Genomic DNA, 24,096 nt, shown 5'->3' on the forward strand with positions numbered 1-24,096 from the left:
TGACTCTCCGCTGCTGTGAGGCGGGCTGGGCAGCTAGCTCGGTATCCTTTGCTGCCCTGCTTATGACATAAATCTCCTTCAATCTCAGGTTTTAGTCTGGGAAGACTAAAGCTTCCAAGCCTGGTTCCAGCGAGGCAGGGGCATTTCTCAAATAACGGCTTCCTCTATTGTTACCTTAAGGAGCCTTATCTCAATCATTGCTTTGGTTCTTGTTTCCCCCAACCACACCCTCTGATTTCATTCTGAGCAGTAAGGCAGTATAATGTAGCTAAGGCCTGGCCTGACATATGTTAATAAAAATACAGATCTCATTCTTCACAACTAGCATAACTGTTTAGTAACATGCAGGAACTCAACTTCATTCAGCGGAATTACTATGAGGGAAGGTAACCTCTTTAAAACAAGTGGAATTTTAAGCATCCAGGACAGCAATATTCAGTCATTATCCTCTTTTTCTAAAATAGGAAACATGCTATTTCAGTGGAAACAAATATCCAGAAACAAAGTAATTATATTCCTGGTAGGATTTGTCAGCAGTCAGTACTGGTACTATAGTCTTACTGTGCTTTCATTAGATGGTGGCACTGTAATGGCTCTGAAACTTTGGGTTTCCTCAGGAAGTTGGTTTTGCTTTCCCTATTGATCGCAGTTGGATTTTTTTAGTGGCTTGGTTTTCAGAGGTGTTACACCTGTAATTCCCACTGAGCTCAATGGGAATTGCTGCAGCTTTCCAAAAGTCAGGTACTAAGGGAATTTCTGACAAACTGCAAGGCTATCATTGGGACACAAGGGATTACTCCATTCTTTTGACCTCATATCTGTGTCAGACTTCTTAGCTACAACTTTGGTTTTTGCCTCCAATGGATGTCAGCAACAGCTTATAAACAGGCAATAATGTTAGTCCAAACATAATCAAGAATGCGTAGATTAGTGTGTGATCAGTATCAGACCTTGCCCCATTGAAATCTGTACCTTTTGGTTAAGTCTTCCAGATTTTTCTTGTGTATTGCAAGAATTATTTCACTTGAAGGACATTATTAGTCAGAGCTTAAATTCAGCTGGAGGCCATCTGGAGCAGAGCTCCGGTAAATATTTTCAAACCCATGGAAGCCGTGACGCACCCCGCAGGGCTCAAGAGAGAAGCCCTGGGGTTTCGGGAAATAGTCTGTGACAAATTTAAGCCCTGTTATTAGTTACCTGTTTGTATTGCAGTAATGCCTAGGAGTCCCAGTCAAGGACCAGGACTTTTTTGTTCTAGTCCCTGTTCAAATACAGATTAAAAAACCAAACAAAAAAAAAGGTCCTTTTTCCAAGGAACTGACAGTCTGAGGACAAGGCAAGAGACAAGTGAAGGCAGATAGACAAGGAGTACAGGGAAACAATGAAACAAAAAATGAAAATCAATTAGTATTCTCACTTTATTTTTAGCATTGCTACTACTTGCAGGTTAAAATGATGGAAGGACCTCACCTACAAACAATAGGCTTGTACTTCTTTTAATCTAAGCATGTGTTAATGACTCCTGTTTATTCACGGGTAAACAAACAACATCCAAATGCTTCTTACCAATGCTTTCTTCTTTTTCAAAAAAAGAGAAAAAGAACCCCCCCCTTAATATTACTTCCCCCACTAGGCATAAAATAATGCATTTAGGTACCAACAGAAGCAGTTCCTTGAAAGTTCAGAATAAGCTTCCATTAATGGTTGTTAGGGAGGAAGGAATTAAATGTCTTAACTATGGGATCTGAAATCCTCCAAACATCATAGAGAAAAATCTTAATTATAGTATTCTCCAAAGAGTGCTATAAAATGTAAACTCACAAAAGCTAAATTACATTTAAATTTGCTAATTCAGATACAATATTACTTCATCTAAATAAATTCCACCAGTATCCTGTCCACTTACGTTGCAGCCAAAATGCTATGATTAAAATCAATTCCATCTATTTCCCTGCTGTGACTCCCAGTTGTTACTCTCCCAAATGCCAAAGCAAAGGTATAAAATGACTCTAATCCTTCCCTTGTGAAGATAAACTAAAACTCCCTCCACTGAATCAACACCCCCCGCTTCCTGATTACAGCATCCCAATTTAACAGCAGCAAGTACAGTTACTCCTCACAGGTGCAAAGCAGTATGCCCTCCACAACTAGTAGTGTGGGTTTGAAGGACTCAGAAGCTCACAGGAGGCATGCCCTGATGGGGCTTGTGTTAGCAAGTGAGGAGCTCAGTACCTACCTGCTCTAAAACCGAGGGGCAAAAATATTATAAACTCACAAAAGCTATAAATATATATATATATATATATATATATATATATATATATATATATATATATATATATATATATATATATATATATATATATATATATATATATATATGAGATTGGGTGTGAATGGCCCACTTCAGGAGCAAATGTATGTCAAGAGGAGAGTTGTGGAATTGCTTCCCTTCTAGGCAGGGAATAGATTTGGTTGTGACTAATTTGATAACAGTGGTTTCCTTTATGCTCAACAGAATTTAAGTTATGCTTTTGCATTAACACATCTGTTCACAATTCTGTAGATTTTCTGTGCATGGCGCTATCATGATAGAGGTTATGATTACCTATCTTAGTCTGTGTACAAAAAATATAATTTGTGTTGATTCGCCTTCCAGATTTTGTATTAGCAAGTGATGTTGAAATTTAAAATGCATAAAGGTTAGATGTGTATGTGATAATTTAAAACAGTATTCTGCTTTTTTGGAATCTTTAATTTCCTATCAGAATTACAGCATAATCTTAAAGACATAAAAATTTTTAGTAGTACCATGAGCAGCAGGAATAATAATTATAAGTATATATTTTATGCAATATTCTAGTAGATTAAAATGTTATTAAACAATAAGAATTATAGCAGTAGAACCTTGTCTTTTAAATAGATGCATTTTGTATCTGTCTCACTTCACTGATAGTTTTCTCATTTCTGAATCAGTTCTACATTCTGTTTTTATCTAGACTAAAGTTATCTGTGCTTGGTTGGACATTATTGTTATCTGTTACAATTGGAGATGGAAGTAGTGAATATCACCTGTCATGCTTAGTTGACTAAAAATCAGATTACACACTGTCGCTGAACATCTCTCTGCTAGGCTGGTATTGTAGCTTCTGAATTAATGCTAAATTACAACATGAGATGCTATTCCCTATTGTTGGTTCAATCAGAACCTCATGCTGGTACCTGATCATTTTCACCTGCAGTTACTATCACTGCATAACAACCATGCTTTAACCCTACTTGGCCTTTTTGAGTTTTTGCCCACATGTTGACCACTTAATTCCCAGCATTCATCATATACTAGCTTTGTGTTACCAACTACACTGTTTCTGGTGACTTTACCCCTAAAGATTAAGTCTGAAACTACATTCTTAAAGTAATAGGTATTTCACCTGCAGCTATCTGCAGTACACCTACAGTGGTATTGTGATGAAGGCACCACATTAAATTCTCAACACCAGAGCTTGGACTGAGTCAAGATGTTCCAAATTTGTTTTTTATGCTGTGGCACCCATACTCAATAATTGGTCTATATTAGTATGCTTATAGCATCAGTACTGCTTTCTTATCTGCAGAACGTTCCAGAAATGCTTTTAATTAAGTTGATTCGGCCTTTACACTTATTTCTAATATTTTTAATATGACCCTTCCAACTGAGCTTGCTATCAAATAACACCTACAAATTTGAAGCTTTTAGCTATACTTATTTGCTGTCAAAATAGATACAATTTATAATCTTTTAAATTTTCCTTTTATGAAATCATTCCCTTCATTTTGTCAATTGAGAATTTCAAGACCTACCTGTTTTCCCCATTCTGCACCCTTTCTTGGGGATTCAGTTACTCATTTAACAGCTATTTCAGGGTTTCAGGTTTTGGCCCATATCGGACAGTCATCAGCAGATAAAGTCATACCAATTGTTGCACTCATCTCTTTTAGAAGATCATTTATCATGATGTTGATTAAGGTAGGACTGATGACACTCTGCTGTGGAGTGCCATTTGTAAGTGTATATATCTGGAGTAGGCTCTCTACACGCTGACCTGCATAGTTCTTTTACTTAAGAAATCCCTCATCCATCTATACATAAGAAGACTGGAGCAGAAAGGGCCTATTTTTGTACTAACCACTCAGCTCCTTTCCTATCTGGGCTTCATCTTTAATTACTCACCCTCCAGGTGCAGCCAAGTAGCATAAGTGGCCTCTCAGAGCCACATTCATCATTTCATCACCTGTACAGGGTAAACACTCCATCACAGTTGGCAACACGTTATTTTGCTAATGTTCAAAAAAAAAATCTTACAACTTTTATTGGGAAACTCTACCACCTCCATTCTTTGGAGCAGCCACTTGAAGGCCACTTGGCAGCGGTGGTCATCCTGGGGTGCCTTTTGTGGGCCCTGTGAAAATCCACTCTAATATGACTGAATTATAAGCTTCTGAATATCATCATTTGCAGAGGCTTGTGGGAGGCTGGCAAGAAAATTCTCTGAATGTTCCCTCTCCAGTGAACATGCTCCACTCCCACATGGCTGTGTGCCCACCACTCTGAGGTTGCTCTGCCCACACAGAGCTCATCGAGCATGATCCAGCCTGGAATTAAATAGGATTTTTCCCTCCAATATTAATGATGTTTAAGTACAGTAGTGCCAATCAAGAATTGCTCTTCCTTGCTACCAGGGGCTGCTGTGGCCCTGGGCAACAGAACAGAGAGCAGTAAGACTCGTTCCTATGCTCTCAATTCTCCACTTACTGGTACCCAGACAGCATGGAGAAGAAGGAAACTGCCTGAATGAGGAGCAGGGAGCAGGCAAGGGTAGGGGTATAGAAGCAAGGGAGACTAGCACAGACAAGGATAGGCTCCAGGGAAAGAATGTATTAGGGGACAAGGGCAGTATGGTCTGTAACCATCAGAGCACACTCCCCCACAAAGTGTGGAATAGAACCCTGGATTCCTGTATCACAGTATCCCTCTGCTGTTAGCAAATATCTGTGAAATCCCACTGGAAAAAAGGGCATCTCATCCCCCAATAGTGGCTTGACTTTGAGTTCTTGACTTTGCAACTTCAACTTTTTTGTTTGTTTGTCACAATAATATAAAATGATCCACCATGACTATAATGAGTTAACAAAGTATTGAGTGGGTATTAAAGGCTTGCCAAAGCTATCTGTTGAACTCTGCTTTAGTGTTTCCAGTATTTTCCCTTTGATAGCACCTTTCATCCAAAGGCATCAAAACATTTTAGAAGTTTTAATTGAGCTTGAGGGAGTAGTTAGCCACCTTCAGGCTCTTTCCATCTTTTTGAAGTTCTGTGGCATTTTAAGGCTATTACTTGCTGTTTAGCTTAAGAGTTACACAGGTTTTTGCAGCTCACACATCCAAATCAACATGTAACTGCTGGCAGATAATTCAAATAATTAAAAATCATATTACATAAAACAGAAATAGCCTATTCACAGTGCCATCAAGTGGAAGCAAGCTATTATAACACCAACAGTAGGTTTTGTTTATACAGATTTCCTAGGACAAATATTTATATTCAAGAAGAACCTCATTTATTCTTACTTCACTAAATTTGCAAATCTGATGATTCTGACAAAACCTATGGTGACTTTTTATTTCTTCTAGCAAATACCGAAAGCAGAGCATTGCATACAGATCTCATATTGTCCAAGACTTAAGTATTTTTACTAAATTATGGAGTGACAGTAGCAGCAAGAGGGATTTTGTAGAAAAAAATAGCACGTAAGTACTATATCACGATGCATCCACACAAGGCAGGTGAATTAAGGTTGCACAGGCAACCTCAATTCTAGTATTCCTAACTTTGGAGTGCTCAACTTTGCGACCTTAATAACATTCTTTAAACATAGGTATTTTGCGTGTAATTTCTTAGGTTAAAAAAAAAAAAACTACACTGGAAAAACAAATTCCATTGTATGGCATCTATTGACACCCATATGGTTCATCAACAGGGTTGGAATCTTAAGAGTCACAGCACAGATCTGTTACTTGAGGTAGCACAGTAACTGGTAGCAATAGTAGGCTATGAGACACACTTTGTCAGTGGGTTTCACAGCTATTTCGTGACAGCAAAGGAATAGGGAGACTCACACATTTTGGGTTCCATTCCAGGCTCTGGAGGGAAGTGTACTTAGTGGGCAGATTCTTCTACTCATTCCCTTCCCCTAGATTTCTTAACCCTTGCTGGTCTGTCCCCGCCAACCTGTCCCCGGGCCAGTCCTGTCCCCTACCACTGGCTCTTTGTCCTAATCCCATTCTCCTTGCCTATCCAGTACCAGTCTTAACGCCTCAGGCTTCTCATCCCAGTCAGTCCTAGTCTCCCCCTCCCCACACCCTGTCCCCGTCCCCTCGCCCAGCCAATTCCATCCACTAGCTCCATTAGTGCCCATATGGTCTGGATGAACAGCATGAGGTAATGGTCGGAGGGCCAGATGAGCCTTTCAACCTTTCTGTAACGTCTCGGATTTGGGCTTCAGGCTGGGAGCACAGCTCCTGTGATGTTAGGTCAGCAGACAGATGCCACTGTCCCCCTCAGAAGAGCATCTTCAACCCTGCCCCACTTTTCCTCTTGGGGTGATAGCCAGGAGCCTCCCAGTCTTTGGGACACATGGCTATGGGGGTACGTTCCCTTCTCTTGGTGCATCCTTCAAAATAGTGGTGCACTGGGAGGGAGTAGGGAAGAGGAATTGAGGAGGTGCATTGCTCAAGTGGCAACTCCTGGAGGGATTATGCTTCTATTAGCACAGGAGGAGGAAAGTGCATGGGAAAGAGAGTCAGTTTTTCCAGCTCCTGGGAGTTTATCACATGTCTTGTGATATTTGATTCCAGCTCCTGGAATCATATAGTTTCATGAGAAGTTTGTTTTTAAAAAGGAAGTTTTTAATCCCTCATAGGAGAAGAGAAAAGGTTAAAAAACAGGATAAGAACTCCACATTTATCATGCTTTGCGAACAGGTAGTTTCGCAAGGGAGTTTGGAAGGGGAGTTGGAAGGGGGCAAGGTTCACTTCCCGTTCTTTAAAACCTGTAAACTAAACTATATTCAAAACTTCTTGATTTAAACAATACCCTTTCATTAACTAGGTAGCTGTAGGAGAGAATGCAGGCAGAAGCCCAGCAGCAGAGTGGGGGCTACCCAGTTTATTGCGCTGAGTGCAGCATGTATGATTACCTGCCCTGTGGGCGGGTGGCATATGTGTGTGTTCGGTGCAAGGAGCTCCTGGCCCTCAGAGACCATGTATGGGCTTTGGAGGCCAGGGTGGTGGAACTAGAGAAGCTAAGGGAGGCAGAGAGGTATGATGATGAGGCTTTCCAGGACACTGTAGAATTGTCCCACCTCCGGTAAGACAGCCCCTGCGCTGTTGAGAAGGATGAAAGGTCCATGGAAGTAGAGTAGTCAACGGGAGCAGAGGGAAACCTTCCCATAGTTGGGACCCTCCTTCCAGATGGTGTTGGGGTATCCTCTCACACTGAGGTTACCTCTCCAGGGGAGGGAACTCCAGTTACTAGGAAAAGGCAGGTGTTAGTAATTGGAGATTTGATTATTAGAAACATAGATAGCTGGGTTTGTGATGACACCGAGAGAACCGTATGGTGACTTGCCTGCCTGGTGTGAAGGTTGTGGATCTCTCGAGGCATCTAGATAGTCTTATCTATAGTCCTGGGGAGGAGCCAGTGGTCGTGGTACATGTAGGTACCAATGACATAGGGAAGGGTAGGAGAGACATCCTAAAGGCCAAATTTAGGTTCCTAGGGAAGAGACTGAAATCCAAGACCTCTATGGTGGCATTCTCAGAAATGCTCCCAGTTCCACGCACAGGGCCAGGTAGGCAGGCAGAGCTTCAGAGTCTCAGTGCGTGGATGAGACGATGGTGTAGAGAGGAGGGGTTTAGATTCATTAGGAACTGGGGAAACTTTTGGGATAGGGGGAGCCTATACAAGAGAGATGGACTCCACCTAAACCAAAGTGGAACCAGACTGCTGGCACTTAACATTAAAAAGGTTGCAGAGCAGTTTTTAAACTAAGAGATGGGGGAAAGCCGACTACTGCAGAGGATCACGTGGATCGGACAGAGACTTCACTTAGAGGACAGTCAATTGATAGAGATTCTCTGTGATTTAGTCAGGAGGAGAGGATGGAAGAGGATAATCTAGGGGCCAGATCAGACAAGAAACATTCACATAAAAAAGAATCGGACACATCAGAAAAGGGCAGAAAAATAAACAGTGACAATTTTTTAAAGGGCTTGTATATGAATGCTAGAAGTCTAAATAATAAGATGGGTGAACTAGAGTGCCTCGTGATAAAGGAGGATATTGATATAATAGGCATCACAGAAACCTGGTGTACTGAGGACAATCAATGGGACACAATCATTCCGGGGTACAAAATATATCGGAAGGACAGAACAGGTCATGCGGGGGGCGGTGGGGAGTGGCAATATATGTGAAAGAAAATGTAGAATCAAATGAAGTAAAAATCTTAAGTGAATCCACATGTTCCATAGAATCTCTATGGATAGTAATTTCATGCTCTAATAAGAATATAACATTAGGGATCTATTATCGACCACCTTACCAGGACAGTGACAGTGACAATGAAATGCTAAGGGAAATTAGAGAGGCTATCAAAATTAAGAACTCAATAATAGACGGGGGATTTCAATTATCCCCATATTGACTGGGAACATGTCACCTCAGGACGAAATGCAGAGACAAAATTTCTCGATACTTTAAATGACTGCTTCTTGGAGCAGCTGGTACAGGAACCCACAAGGGGAGAGGCAACTCTCGATTTAGTCCTGAGTGGAGCGCAGGAGCTGGTCCAAGAGGTAATTATAACAGGACCGCTTTGGAAATAGTGACCATAATATAACATTTAACATCCCTGTGGTGGGAAGAACACCTCAACAGCCCAACACTGTGGCATTTAATTTCAGAAAGGAGAACTATGCAAAAATGAGGGGGTTAGTTAAACAGAAATTAAAAAGGTACAGTGACTAAAGTGAAATCCCTGCAAGCTGCATGGACACTTTTCAAAGACACCATAATAGAGGCCCAACTTAAATGTATACCCCAAATTAAAAAACACAGTAAAAGAACTGAAAAATGGCTTAACAACCATGTAAAAGAAGCAGTGAGAGATAAAAAGTCATCTTTTAAAAAGTGGAAGTCAAATCCTAGTGAGGTAAATAGAAAGGAACATAAACACTGCCTAATCAAGTGTAAAAATGTAATAAGAAAAGCCAAAGAGGAGTTTGAAGAACGGCTAGCCAAAAACTCAAAAGGTAATAACAAAATGTTTTTTAAGTACATCAGAAGCAGGAAGACTGCTAAACAACCAGTGGGGCCCCTGGACGATCGAGATACAAAAGGAGCGCTTAAAGATGATAAACTCACTGCATAGAAACTAAATTGATTCTTTGCTTCAGTCTTCATGGCTGAGGATAACCCAAACCTGGGTTATCTATTACTATAGATAATTGTCACATTTTGAGGTGTCAACTAGAGGAGATTTTGAAATTAATTGATAAACTTAACAGTAACAAGTCATTGGGATCAGATGGCATTCACCCAAGAGGTCTGAAAGAACTCAAATGTGAAGTTGTGGAACTATTAACTATGGTTTGTAACCTGTCCTTTAAATCGGCTTCTGTACCCAGTAACTGGAAGATAGCTAATATTTTAGCAACGCCAATATTTTAAAAAGGCTCTAGTGGTGATCCCGGCAATTACAGACTGGTAAGTCTAACGTCAGTACCAGGCAAATTAGTTGAAACAATAGTAAAGAATAAAATTGTCAGACACATAGAAGAACATAAATTGTTGGGCAAAAAAGTCAACATGGTTTCTGTAAAGGGAAATCGTGTCTTACTAATCTAATAGAGTTCTTTGAGGGGGTCAACAAACATGTGGACAAGGGGGATCCAGTGGACATGGTGTACTTAGATTTCCAGAAAGCCTTTGACAAGGTCCCTCACCAAAGGCTCTTACATAAATTAAGTTGTCATGGGATAAGAGGGAAGGTCCTTTCATGGATTGAGAACTGGTTAAAAGACAGGGAACAAAGGGTAGGAATAAATGGTAAATTCTCAGAATGGAGATGGGTAACAAGTGGTGTCCCCCAAGGGTCAGTACTAGGACCAATCCTATTCAACTTATTCATAAACGATCTGGAGAAAGGGGTAAAAAGTGAGGTGGCCAAGTTTGCAGATGATACTAAACTGCTCAAGATAGTTAAGACCAAAGCAGACTGTGAAGAACTTCAAAAAGATCTCACAAAACTAAGTGATTGGGCAACAAAATGGCAAATGAAATTTAATGTGGATAAATGTAAAGTAATGCACATTGGAAGAAATAACCCCAACTATACATACAATATGATGGGGGCTAATTTAGCAACAACGAATCAGGAAAAAGATCTTGGAGTCATCATGGATAGTTCTCTGAAGATGTCCATGCAGTGTGCAGTGGCGGTCAAAAAAGCAAACAAGATGTTAGGAATCATTAAAAAGGGGTTAGAAAATAAGACTGAGAGCATCTCATTGCCCTTGTATAAATCCATGGTACGCCCACATCTTGAATACTGCATACAGATGTGGTCTCCTCATCTCAAAAAAGATATACTGGCATTAGAAAAGGTTCAGAGAAGGGCAACTAAAATGATTAGGGGTTTGGAACGGGTCCCATATGAGGAGAGATTAAAGAGGCTAGGACTTTTCAGCTTGGAAAAGAGGAGACTAAGGGGGGATATGATAGAGGTATATAAAATCATGAGTGATGTGGAGAAAGTGGATAAGGAAAAGTTATTTACTTGTTCCCATAATACAAGAACTAGGGGTCACCAAATGAAATTAATGGGCAGCAGGTTTAAAACAAATAAAAAGAAGTTCTTCTTCACACAGCGCACAGTCAATTTGTGGAACCCCTTGCCTGAGGAGGTTGTGAAGGCTAGGACTATAACAGAGTTTTAAAGAGAACTGGATAAATTCATGGAGGTTAATGACTATTAGCCAGGATAGGTAAGGAAGGGTGTCCCTAGCCTCTGTTTGTCAGAGGGTGGAGATGGATGGCAGGAGAGAGATCACTTGTTCATTGCCTGTGGGGTTCACTCCCTCTGGGGCACCTGGCATTGGCCATTGTCGGTAGACAGGATACTGGGCTAGATGGACTTTTAGTCTGACCCAGTACCACCATTCTTATGTTCTTATGCTTAAGTCAATCTCATGATTTTTGGGACCTGACTTGTGATTCCCCCATTTGGTGTTGGCAATCCTGGAGAGACTGTCCTTATACCTTACCTAGAACTCTTCACCCCTCCCAAGTTAACCCCTGTAGGGTTATGCCAGTGCTGAAGAAAGGGGGTCATGGCCCCACCCCACCTATACTAGACGGGTGAGAGGATGCAAGGAACGCAGTGGATTCACACAGGAACAGTAATGATTAGGCTTCAGGGAGCTGAGGTGCACAGGAAGGGAAGTAAGGGGAGGCTAGTATTGCCAGCAGCATTAGTAATACTAGGTGTCTAGGTGGGTTGGGCCCATGACCCCTCCCTCCCTCCTCTGTGCCGGCAAAACCCTGTTTGTTTTGTGGTGACACTGTCGCTAAACTTACAAAGCTAAATCAGAAGTGGAGAAAAGTAACCTGAAAAATCCAAAAAACTAACACCCCCCACCCCCAAAATCAAGTAATGATTAAAAAAACCCACATTTTTTAAGTAGAAAATTGAGAAAAATCAAAATGTTTTTGTGAAATTTTCATTATTGAAAAATAGCCTATTTTTATTGTTGAAATAAAAAAAGTGCACCTGGCGCAATTTCTTAAATATTTAAGTATCAGAGGGGTAGCCGTGTTAGTCTGGATCTGTAAAAGCAACAAAGAATCCTGTGGCACCTTATAGACTAACAGACGTTTTGCAGCATGAGCTTTCGTGGGTGAATACCCACTTCTTTGGATGCAAGGGAACTTAAATATGCACTTAAATATTTAAGTGTTTCTACCTCTTCTGCCTTAAAGTCGCTCTCTGCTTTCTTTATGTAGCTCTGTCTGGCTCACCATCCTATACATCTGTCTTTATCTGTTTCTATCCTCCTCTACCTCTCTCCACTCTGCAGTGGTTTTTACCCTCTTCCTATATGTAAAGTCTCTCCCCCACCCTTTGAATATGTGTCCCCCTTCATCCTTTTCTCTTTCTACAGTTATTGCCGTCCTTCTAGGTGTCTCCTCTCCTCTACACTTGTGCAACTGGTTCTCTTCTCTCAGTAGGTTTCCTATTTTATGAAATTCAGAATATCTCATCTCTTGCCCAAGTAAATAAATGACACACAAAGCCTCCTGCCACATTCTGTCCTGGTAGAGCATGAAGTTCTGTGTTATCAACAGACGACTGGATTTCAGGCCAAGGCAAATTGTCACATGAGATTATCACAAGCTGGTGCAATTTGGCATACAGAGTTGCACACCACATGAAAATAGCATATGTATTTACACCAATCATGTACTATGAAGATGCAGAATACATTGCATGTCACACTAAATTATTTTCAATCAAGAATGACTAGATTATTAACTGAATCTATAGAGCGTCTGCTTCTCTCTCTCTCTCATTCTTCCTTATTAGTTCGCTGCCTTTGCTTTATACTCCATTTTAACCTTTATGGATTTTTCTTTACTCCTATGCTTATTTTCTTCCGTTATTACATCCTCCTTTCTTTGTACTGTTAAACTTTTCTATTTTATTCTTTATTTTCTGTAATATTAAGGGATTTTTTTTTAGCTTCCCTTGTTATATTGCTTCCTTTCTGTACAAATAGGTTCTATTTGTATCCTCCTTCTGGTCTCTCTTACCGGTCTTATTTTTGTATAAAATGTTGTAGTTTAATTTTTCTTCTTTGCTCTTTTCCTCTTCCTTTTTCCCAATTAGTTACTGAGGATTGAAAAAAAAAACAAACAAAAAACTGACTGTTGAAGGTAGAAAGTGCTATTATAGTATGAACTAACAAACATCCTCCTCCTGCAATTTCATTTGGATATGTTAATTTTCACTTTACCACCAAAAAATAAATAGTGTTATGGTTCTGGTGCATAACAGCTGTCAAGTTCTGCCCCAGAACTGGTATGTCAATGGTGCTCGGTTGTTAGGGAGCCATATAAATACTTATATTAAATAATCCTTGTATTTATGTACACTTAAAAGATGAATCCAGAGAAAATATTAGCTCCCAACTGCTCTATCCTACTATCTTATTTTGTATGTTGGGAATACACATCAGATCTACACAGCAGAGTGAAATTCCCTTTTTTACTTAGTTTAAAGCCCACCTAAGAAATCCTGCAGTTGGCTTGTAGCCCTTCTGCTTAAGTGGAGAATATTTGTCAGACACATCATCATGCCAGAAGCTGTTACACTGAATCCAAACCCCTCCTCGCTGCACCATCAGTTGGTCTGGGGCATTAGGGCCCCACTCTCCAGTCTGCCAGATCCACTTTGCATTGGTATGGAGAGTTGTGAGTGGGAGGCAGGAGGGTCTGGTGCAGCAGAGGTCTGCCACACACTGGTGAAGAATAAAGTAAGGTCTCGCCAGTATATAAATGAGTGTTGCACCAGGGTCAGGATCAGGGAACACTAACCAGGGTCATAATGGTCCCCAGTTGCACTGTGTCAGGGTTGGACATAGTTGAGAATTTACCCTATTGTTACCTTTTTTGATGCTTGGTGGTAGAAGGATCCCCAAAACACCCATCCTCAGCTCTCTTACTAGGTTCCTGAAATGATCATATCAAGCTGTTCCTTACTCAATGTCATATATTCCGCTTCCCAGTCTCTCTCCTCCTACCAGACTACTGTCCTAAGGAATTCTCCAGAATGTTTTGGGATATCTGGTGCCCATGTTGTGGTAATTGGAAGTCACCTTGCACCTCACGTAGGTACATAGCTCTCATTACTGACTGAAAAGACATAGGCTACATAACTATTAAGTGCAAGTTGATTTTTGTTCCTGGAGGAAAAATTAAAGGGTTTGAGTGGCATTTGAAATAACTGAAAGAGACAAAGGGAGCCAAGCCACAGTGGAGGGAATAACCCACAAGAGGGATATAGCAAGATGAAACCACAGGCAAGACAGAGCTGGAAAGTGAAGGAAAGCTTAACAGTGAGGAATCAAGGGCTATGCAGAAAGAGCAGCAACAAATGCTTCCCTGGACAACACAGACAGGGGTACCTCAGAAAAGTGAGTAACAAGGGCAGCAGCCCCATCTGTGAACCAGAGCTTAAAGGGAGCCAACAGAGGAGGACAGTAATCCTGATTAGTGACACATCAAGGGGGAATCTGGGTATCAGATTCTGGGATGCAATCCAGATGAGTGAGGGACCTCGGGTTCCTCACAGTGCTTTGCTATTTTGGCTTCCAACCTAGGCCCCTCACAGCCACTCAGGGCGTGACCTGCGCGCTGTTTGTGTGTAGCTGCAGCCTGTCAGCTGCACTCCAGTCACACTCCGGCTTCCACCAGCCTCGGTTACCACTTGCAGGGTCCCTCCAGTACATTTCCAGTCTGTATCTGTATACTGCGCTGACCAGCCCTCTCCTCTAACTAATTAAAGTTAGAAATGGTTGCAAGAGAAAAAAAAAAAAGATTAAAAACACACTTCCTAACAGCTGGGACTTAACCAAACTAGACTTCGTTCAAGGTAAAATCCTTACCACGTTTCTAGCCAAATAGATGACCAAATTGTCAAATCAGGATCTGTCTCCAAAGTTCAAAGGCAGGGGTGGGCAAACTACGCCCGCAAGCTGGATCTGGCCCGTCAGGGCTTTGGATCCAGCCCACGGAATTGCTAGCCCCCTGGCACTCCCGGAAGTGGCCGGCACCACATCCCTGCGGCCCCTGGGGGAGGAAGGACAGATGGCTTCGCACGCTGCCCTCGCCTGCAGGCACTGCCCCCCGCAGCTCCCATTGGCTGGGAACAGGGAACCACGGCCAATAGGAGTTTCAGGGGAGGTACCCGCATGTGAGGGCAGTGCACAGAGTTCTCTGTCCCACCCCGCTCCCAGGGATGTGGTGCCGGCCGCTTCCAGGAGTGGTGCAGGGCCAATGCAGGCAGGGAGCCTGCCTTAGCCCCTCTGCATGCCGCTGCCACCCTAGAGCTGCTGAAGGTAGAGCGGGGCCAGGCCGGAGCCCGTGCCGCAAACCCCTCCTGCACCCCAACCCTCTGCCCCAAGCCCCCAAGGTCCTGCCCTGAGCCCCCGCCTGCACTCTGCACCCCCTCCTGCACCCCAACCCCTGCCCTGAGCCCCTCCCTGCACCCCAAACCCCTGCCTTGATCCCCCTCCTGCACTCTGCACCCCCTCCTGCACCCGAGACGCCTCCCCTGAGCCCCTTCCTGCACAGTGCACCCCCTCCTGCACACCGCACTCCTCCTACACCCCAACCCCCTGCCCCAGCCCTACATTTATAGCCCTGCATGCAATTTCCCCACCCAGATGTGCTCTCGAGCCAAAAAGTTTGCCCACCCCTGTTCAAAGGGCTGATTCCATAAGTGGCACGTTACTCTTGCATTTGGGGAGGCTAGGCGCAAGTACCAGAAACTCCCTATAAGTGGGGGGGGGACCAGTGCCCAGACTGTGGCCTTGCCCCCTGCTCCACCCCCTTCCCCAAGTTCTCCCCTGTCTGCCGCTTGTTCCTCCTTTCCGAGCAGTGGGGGCCTTGGAGGCGGAGGTGGAAAGGCGCGAGTAATAGGCACAGTGGACCTGGGGGGGGGGGAAGAGGTAGAGCTTGGGGGGCGGGCATGGTCTGGGTGCTGGTGGCTGCCCCCTTCTCTGGAGCTTCAAGTGGCAGTGCTCCAAATGCAGGCTGGCGCGCTCCAAAGGGAGGTGCGCCGCCTCCACGTATTTCTTGCCTTGTTTGGGGAGGTTTAGCCTCCCCAAGCCTCTTATACCCGCCACCCATGCTTGGTTCCTTTGTCTTCGTAGGTGAAAAAGCAAAGAGAGACTGGGTGGTTTTGCCCCTTACTTTTATAGTCCAGTCCCCCTTTGAAGTGGATCCCTCTGAGGATTATCCCTCAAAAACAAAGTTTATACAAACAATACAGACCATGTAGAATGTGGGGGTGAAGGTGCCCCCATGCTCTCTCTTCTCCCCTGTGTATGCTGAAATGGAGATTTGCCTTGTCTCCCTTATGCTGTCTCAAGGACTCGTTACTACTTATATGTAAATTGAGGTAAACACATTCTTTTGTTTAAGACAGATCTGTTTATCCACTCCTGCCTAAATCAGGGCTACCTGGGTTTGAATGCAAATTACCAACATCATACAGAGGGAATTCGTTATTTTACATATAAAACACTGATATAAATATTTCTCCACAATATTATTGACCAGGGGGTTAGTTGTCAAATGATACCTCAAAAGGCATATTTTGTACAAAGATTATTACAAGAGTGTGTAAGGTGTGAATATGGTCACATTGGGTCAAGGCATTTATGATGCAGACAAAGAAAGCAGGATGGTAGGTGCCTCCTAAGTGTCAGTCAAATAATACCACAAGAAAGGTGCTGCAAATCCTAAAGTATGCTGGGAAAAGGAAGTTTAACCTGGAAAATTTTTCATTGCTTTTTGCATCCATGTTCCTTTTTAAATTTTATGGATGAAATCCTAATCCCATTGAAGTGAATGGTAAAAATCTGTTTTTACACAATAGCTGTGTAATTACTGTAACTCAGTGATGATAATGTCCATTAGATTAAGTATTGGGAGGAGATTTTATTCTTTTTTAATCTATGTAAGGTTGAGTGTTCAAGCTAGCATGCATGGAAAATTACATATGGTACTGGACACAATTTATTTTATTACTTGTCTCCCAGTTTTCTTCTTTTCATTGTTAGTGTTTATGCTCAGTTCAAATACTGCCAAAAAACATTGGACAAGATTATTTTTGTAATCAGTATGCTACAGCAGAGTATTAATAAACTTTATTTCTGCTATTTTGTATTATTCTGACTGTTTATGAACCCAGCCCAAGGCAGCTGCAGCAGTTTTTGTTTTTGTTTTTTCAGACAGAGGTTAAAATAAATAAAATCTTACATTCATTCTTATGAGACTTCATGAAGCCATCTCTTACTTTCTTTTTATCGGAAGCTGACAGCTTTGATTAAGAGAGCACTATTCCTTTCTCTAGAGCTCCAAATTTGTTTTATGTTTGTTGTAAAGATGAGAACACTTCCTGCCTTAGGTTAAATTAAAAAAAAAAAGGCATATTTGACAGAGAGCAAGATAGAGAGCGGGAGGGAGATTGCTGCCATTCAGTGATTGCTTAATCTACCACAGAGAGATACTGGTCTTTTTAACTAGGTCGTCTAAGTGCTCTCAAGTACTTCATCAGATTGAAATAACTAAATAAAAAGGTGATAGTTTTGATATAAAATCTAATGTTGATTTTTTATAACCTCCTGCAAGTCTTTCTGACTTAGATTTGATTGAAACTATTCACTGTATAGGTAACACTGACAGTGTACTTTTTTTTTTTTTTTAAAGGTGACACACTAGATTAATTCTATTTCTAATGCATAGTCCCCAGCTTTTTATTCCTCCCCCCCCCCTTGCCTCTTAGCTATTGTTGTTACTCACCATCTTTTCTCTGGCAGAGAGAGTATGCTGGTCAACACTTTCATGACCAGTCCTATAACTACTACACATCCGCTGGCAAAGCTTACCCAGAGAGAAATTTCCCCCCTCTACACTGCAATTATATTCCTTATGGATAAATTCTATAAATTCATTTAAAACAGGGATTAAAACAACAAGCTTCCATAGAAATGACTTGTGACCAATACCACAAACACATGGAATATCCAAAGACCATTGGATCATCTTGATACGTATTTTATATATCTTTGTGAGCTAGAGACTGTACTCAGCTCCTTGTGGGGGAGTTACAGGGTTTCCTGCAGGAACTAAAAATAACTGGGGAGTGGGTGTAGTTGATGCAATTCCCATGACATGTTACAACCCTCCACCCTCACCTCCCAGGGGAAGATTGCACCTGCTGGTTTGACCTGGTTGGAGAAGCCTAGCAAACAAAGAAATGAAGACTGTATAGAGGGACCACTGTGGCATTCGGGGAGAGGTCACACACACACACAAACTAAGAACTTACTGAAATGAGGCTGACACACAGAGGGACAGGCCCTGCAAAGAGGGCCTGAGGTACTTTGAAACCTGCCAGAATCTCCATGTGGAAGATTGGTGACGTGCTGTCACCTAGGCATGTGTATAAGTTGTTTATTGTTTTTAAGAGGTTCTCTCTGTAATGGTTTTGTTCTGAATAAATACTTTGCTTTAAGAAGGCTGAGTAGTCACTGGTTAACCCCGTCCTTGCCCCTGAGAGTACAGCACGGCAGGCGCTGAACTGAACTCAGACCCGCTGCGATAATCACAGTGAATTGCAGCTTCTTCTGCTCCAGACTATAGATTTAGTCATGAGACTCAGCCCCAAGAAATGTGACCGCTAGAGGCCTGAGGCATTTGAGGGGTTCTGTCAACAAGGCCATAAAGGGATCAGAGGTGCAGTTATCCCAGCACTGTGATATTACTTGTTCAAAAATAGTATAGACTTTCATCATCCTAACTGTAGAATTCTATTGGTTGGTTTAAAATTTCTAGATAAAAGCTGAATTCTTCTTTATTAAGGGATGACCCAGAGGCGTTGAAGCAATAGAAAAACTCCCATGGATCAGGCTCTTAAATGCTATAGCTTTTTCATAAGAGATTCTCTTCCAGCAAAACATAACTTTTCCATAGACATCTTACATGCCACATTTTGTACAAGATTTGTTGCAAATCTAGAACAGTGGTTGCAATTATGATATATATGGCCATATTTTAATCAGATAATGTCACAGTAGATACCTCCCTGTAGCCTGGATTTAGGCACCAGACTCCATGAGGGGGAGGAACTTGGCACACACTCCTCGTCAGCCTCTCCAATCGCTAGTTTAGGTCCCTCCGTGGCTAGTGTGCGGGCTTTTGTGGATCACATTTTTAGGTGTCTGTCCCTATGTTTATTGTATAGGGAGCTACGGTGCTTAACTCAGGCTTTGTGCATTGCAGCATGTTCCTGTGATTTTCTAGGAGCCTAAAAGTAAGGCGCTGCAATGCCTAAATCCCTTTGTAGATCCAGGTGTTAATTCCTTCCTTCTCTTCCCCACAGCAACATACATTAGTTTATCCTGGCTCTTCCTCCACCTTCCTGATAATTGTCTGGATGTGTTGTGGTTTTGAATGCATTCATTGTTCAAGATTATTCACCACATAATTTCCACAGACAGTTCTTGGTCTGTAGTTTGTTAGAGCAGTGGTCTCCAAACTTCTTTGATCGCGCACCCCTATCAGTAAAAAAAATTTGAGCATGCACCCGCTGCGGCGCCAGCTCTACCATTTTTGCCAAAGCAAAAAAAAAAAAAAGAAAGAAAGAAAGAAAGAAAGACGCCGCTCAGACTCCCACCGTGCACCCTCTGGGGTGCATGCACCCCACTTTGGACACCACTGTGTTAGAGAGCTGTTTATTGTCAATATTTGGTACTTAGCATAGGAGATGTTTACATCTGACATACAAAGTATGTAATAGGTTTGTTCCCTGATAACTGTGACTCAGTGAGTCAGGTTTTTGGAGCAAATACTCATTTACACATTCAAATTTTACTTTCTCCTGGATGTTCTCCAATAGTTTCTTAAAATTCACTGTTTCCATGGTACTTCTTTGCTGGTAAACTTGCTTGCTAGAATATTCACAGAAAGTGAACACAACTGAAGGGAATTGGTTTAGTACTCCAAACAAATATTCCTTGATTAATTAGTTGCTCATCTCTAGTGTATTCTCTAGTAAAAAGTGACTTGACTTGTTACAGTAGGAGGCACAGCCAACAGTCATCACATAAAACATGCTGATATATTTGCAGCAGGGTGTAAAGTTTTAGAAACAGTAGCCTAGAGTCAGTGATCTGAACAAGAAACTTGTTTCAGTAAGTTTTGGAACTGAATGTCATTATTTTAATTTCCTAAGGTTGCATGCATGCAGTCTAGCTGCAGACAGGGGCGGCTCTAGGCACCAGCGGGCCAAGCGCCCGCTTGGGGCGGCATCCTGGGGAGGGCGGCATTTGGCTCCGGTGGAGCTCCCGCCGGCATGCCTGCAGCAGGTCCACCGGAGCCCGGGACTAGCGGACCTGCCGCAGGCAAGACTGCGGCGGGTCCCGTCTTCCCGGGGCTCCGGTTGAGCTCCCGCAGGCATGACTGCGGCAGGTCCGCTCGTCCCAGGCTCCGGTGGACCTGCCGCAGGCATGCCGGCGGGAGCTCCACCGGAGCCAAATGCCGCCCTCCCCAGGATGCTGGAGCCGCGGGAAGAGGGGACCCGCCGCGGGACTGGGGAAGGGCGGCGCAGCGCTCCGCGCTGCTTGGGGCAGCCTACTTTGTAGAGCCGCCCCTGGCTGCAGACTATTGTCTGACGATAAAGTACGTGATCACATACACATTTGCTTCCAAATGGACTCCTGACTTTGTACATAATTCTAATACTCCTAATGAGATCCAGAGATGGAAAGTGGTGTTGCACTTTGTTTGCTTGAGCAATGAAGAACTCTGACATGATTTTTTTCTAAAGAGATACAGTACAAATCCAGAGGTATAACTAAAACTAAACTAGTAATATTTGCCCACATGAGCCGGACATTTGTGAATGTACAGAAACTAGAAGAGGAAAGGAAAATTTTCTGCTGATTACAGTGAGAACTTAGTGTTCTTAAATGTCAGACAATTTTGTAAACAAGGAAGTTAAAGGTTCCTTCAGAGACATGGTAACAGAGGAAAAGTCTATATTTTCTAGTGAACAATGTAGAGGAAATGGTGACAATTTTTTACTTGTACTTTGTGCTGTTCTAAAAGTAACTGTACATTTCAGTTATATAGTAGTTGTCATCTGGAGATCTCAGAGCTTTTTAGAAATAATGGCTTGCAGCAACCCAGTTAGGTTGATACATATTATTAACCCTATTTTACAGATAAGAAAATTAATGTACAGGAGGGTTAAATGACTTGACCATGGTCACAATTACTGATTCCTTCATCATGTATCCTAACCACTAATATTTATTTCCTCATTCGGTGTATAAGGAAAATAATTGCTCTGATTGTGGTCTTAAAATATAACTATTTTGGACTAAAGATTTTGCCTTCAATCAGGAGGTTGCGGTCTCAGCAGATGTATGGTCTGGCTTCACTGAAGTAAATGAATATCTGAATTCAGTCGGTGCAGCTGTGCTAATTTTAACTCACTGAAGACCTGGCCCAAAGACTTTACACACAGAAAATGAGCTTTAAATAACTTTTCCCACAAAAGACAAGTTTAGTCTGGCACAACCATGTTCTGGATAAAAGCCTGTAATACTCTAACTATATTTTTCTAGTGGTCAGGTGTATATACCCCACTGGGCTTCTAAATCAAATTTATATAAAAACATAAAGGTAGCTGCTCTGGCTGCATTGGCCTGATTCATGATTTCAATACTAGGTGCTCCTAACAAATCTAATGAAATGAAAAGCATTTGCTAAAGTTAGATATAAATGGATTTTGCTTTGGTTTCTCTTTATATATTTTAGATTGCAGCAAAATAAGCTAGAGGCACTAGGTTTAATGATATCTAATTTTATTTTTGGGATCCAAAAAACATGACTAAATAGGAAAACCATTCTGAATCAAACAGATTATTCTATTTAGCATGTTTCCAGTTGCTTGCTGCAATAAGTTTGTGCTCCTGACAGTAACCTGTGGGAGCCAAATGAGTGAAATTTGTTCAGATGTTAGAGATTATACAGAATAAAATCTTTAATCAAGAAACATGGAAGCCGCTGGGCTTTTCCTGTATTTATTTCCCCTCTTTATTTCCCTCTTCATTTTATGTACACGCATGACTAATAGGCCTATATAATATAGTTGTCTTCCTTACAACATTAAGGTAGAGACAGTCCTTTTCATACTGTAATCCAAAGACATGTAGTTTTGTACACTCTAGTCAGATTCTTTAATACACATCCTCAGGGCTGGCTTTAGGAACTGTGGGGCCTGATTCGAATACCTGGCGGTGGTCCGGGTCTTCGGCGGCACTTCCCTTGCTCCAGGTCTTCTGCAGACTCCCCGCCGCCGAAATGCTGCCAAAGACCCGGACCGCTGCCAGGTGAGTAATGTAGCCCTGAGGATTAATCTGTTGGTCTGTTTAAAATGTCTTTTTGATAAATTTAAGTATGTAATAGGCTTATAGATTTATAGATTTGCAATAGCTGAAATGCAAGATACCTACAGACATCCTGTATGATGCTGAAGGCAACCTTTGGGACCCCTACTCAGAAAAGTAATAATAAGACAAAATACCTACGCAGATGTCTGGAGACCTTTAACTGAACCAATAACAGTAAAGTGTGGAAAAAGGGATTTTTGCCCACAAATCTAACAAGTACACCACAAATGTGTACAGAACTGTCATTCATATGCACACACATGTTAGCCTATGAGGCAGATGTACCCTAACATTTCCGTGGGGGAAAGATGAAATTGGGGCATAGGAGGAAGGATTTCTGAATAATGCTCTGTAAAAGGTGAAACAAATCACCATTAGGGAGGCGATACACCCATTTATCTGTTCCTGTCTGCATTTCATCGCCTCCACCCCATCTATGCATTGATGCTACCCATTTACGAAGGCTATTAACTATTAATAGGCCGTAGTATTATTTCTTTTCAAAACTGTAAGTAAAAAGGAATCTAATTTCTCTTCTGCTTTACCTTCTAAAGCACCTAGTTTATGTAGGGTTAAAACCAAAACACAATCTTAAAATTGCTTCCTCTATCAGAGGTGAAAAACACCCAAAGTGCTGATGCACTACAGAGCTTATAACAGTGTATTATCATAAATATATCTCTTAAAGAACTGTGATATTTTGTAACTTTGTAAGAAAAAAGATAACTGTTTGCACCGCAACTTTAATGGCCAATTGGAGCTGTATCAGGGATAGAAAGCAGGGGAGATACAATGGAGGGGCTGGGAGAGGGGAATTCACATAGCATTCTCTAGCTGTCCTGCTCATGCCTGCTTCCTGCCAGTGCACCACTGCACTGGTTCACTCTATACCTTCTGGCATAAGGGAAAGCGTGAGGCTTTTTCACATCCATTGTCTTCTCCCCTGCTGGAGTTTCTATATAGGGTGAATTCTGTACAGTTTTAATTTATAATTCATGATATTTATATTTAACTAAAAAACCTGAAGTTAAATCTTATAATAAAATGACCTTAATATATTGCATGCACAGTGTTGTTACCACACTAATTACTGTACCAAAGACATTATGCATACATGCACCATGGGAAAGTTAGTGTTATGAGAAATGAACATTGCATTTAAATGTGTTAATCTGAAGTGCTGTATAAATTCTCTTACTGTTTATATGTTAGAATTCATGTGCATAATATTTTGCAATTACTTTAATTAGCTGTTTTTCTGTGGGGACCAAATGATCTGGATCACTCATTACCCACTTCAAGCCAAGTTACTTGATGCTATCTGAAACTACCACACAACTAGGATAGCTTAGCATGACACACTTTTTTTTGACTGCAGACTACATGATTCCTCTTGCGTCTCAAGCACAGCTGACAAAGGATTTAGCAAGACACCACAGGTTTGTGAGATAAGTTTCCCTTTACTGATTTGATATTCATTTTGTATCTAGTTTAATACTTTCATTTCTTATTGGTTACATTCCATTCTTCTGTCTGTCACATGACTGTGATAAAATAAAGATGAGAACCCACATCCAGGAACTTGGCATAATTGAATCAAGTAAGTGCTTTTATCCTTCTGGGTGATGATTAGCTGATAATTAGAGATGGGTCTTAACTGAAACTCTCACTTGCAGTGATGTTGTATTGTTTTCACTGTCTGAGAGCTCACAAGCACACACTTGGTCACCTGTTCTCTTGGCAATTACAGAGTC

At 41.8% G+C, this 24,096-nt stretch overlaps 1 protein-coding gene across 9 annotated transcripts in view; it reads left to right on the forward strand.

The window, feature by feature from the left end:
• PDE11A (phosphodiesterase 11A) overlaps positions 1-24,096 on the forward strand; it is a 219,773-nt gene that overhangs the window by 62,289 nt on the left and 133,388 nt on the right. For 2 of the 9 annotated variants that reach the window (XM_039494563.1, XM_039494564.1), the window contains one exon: positions 23,721-23,781. The exons of the other annotated variants lie outside the window; for them this stretch is intronic. In XM_039494563.1, the coding sequence (XP_039350497.1) occupies positions 23,721-23,781 (61 nt within the window). The remainder of the gene's footprint in view (positions 1-23,720; positions 23,782-24,096) is intronic. 9 annotated transcript variants of the gene reach the window in all.

This window comes from Mauremys reevesii, linkage group 11 (genome assembly GCF_016161935.1).
Source record: "Mauremys reevesii isolate NIE-2019 linkage group 11, ASM1616193v1, whole genome shotgun sequence".
NCBI classification, from domain to species: domain Eukaryota; kingdom Metazoa; phylum Chordata; order Testudines; family Geoemydidae; genus Mauremys; species Mauremys reevesii.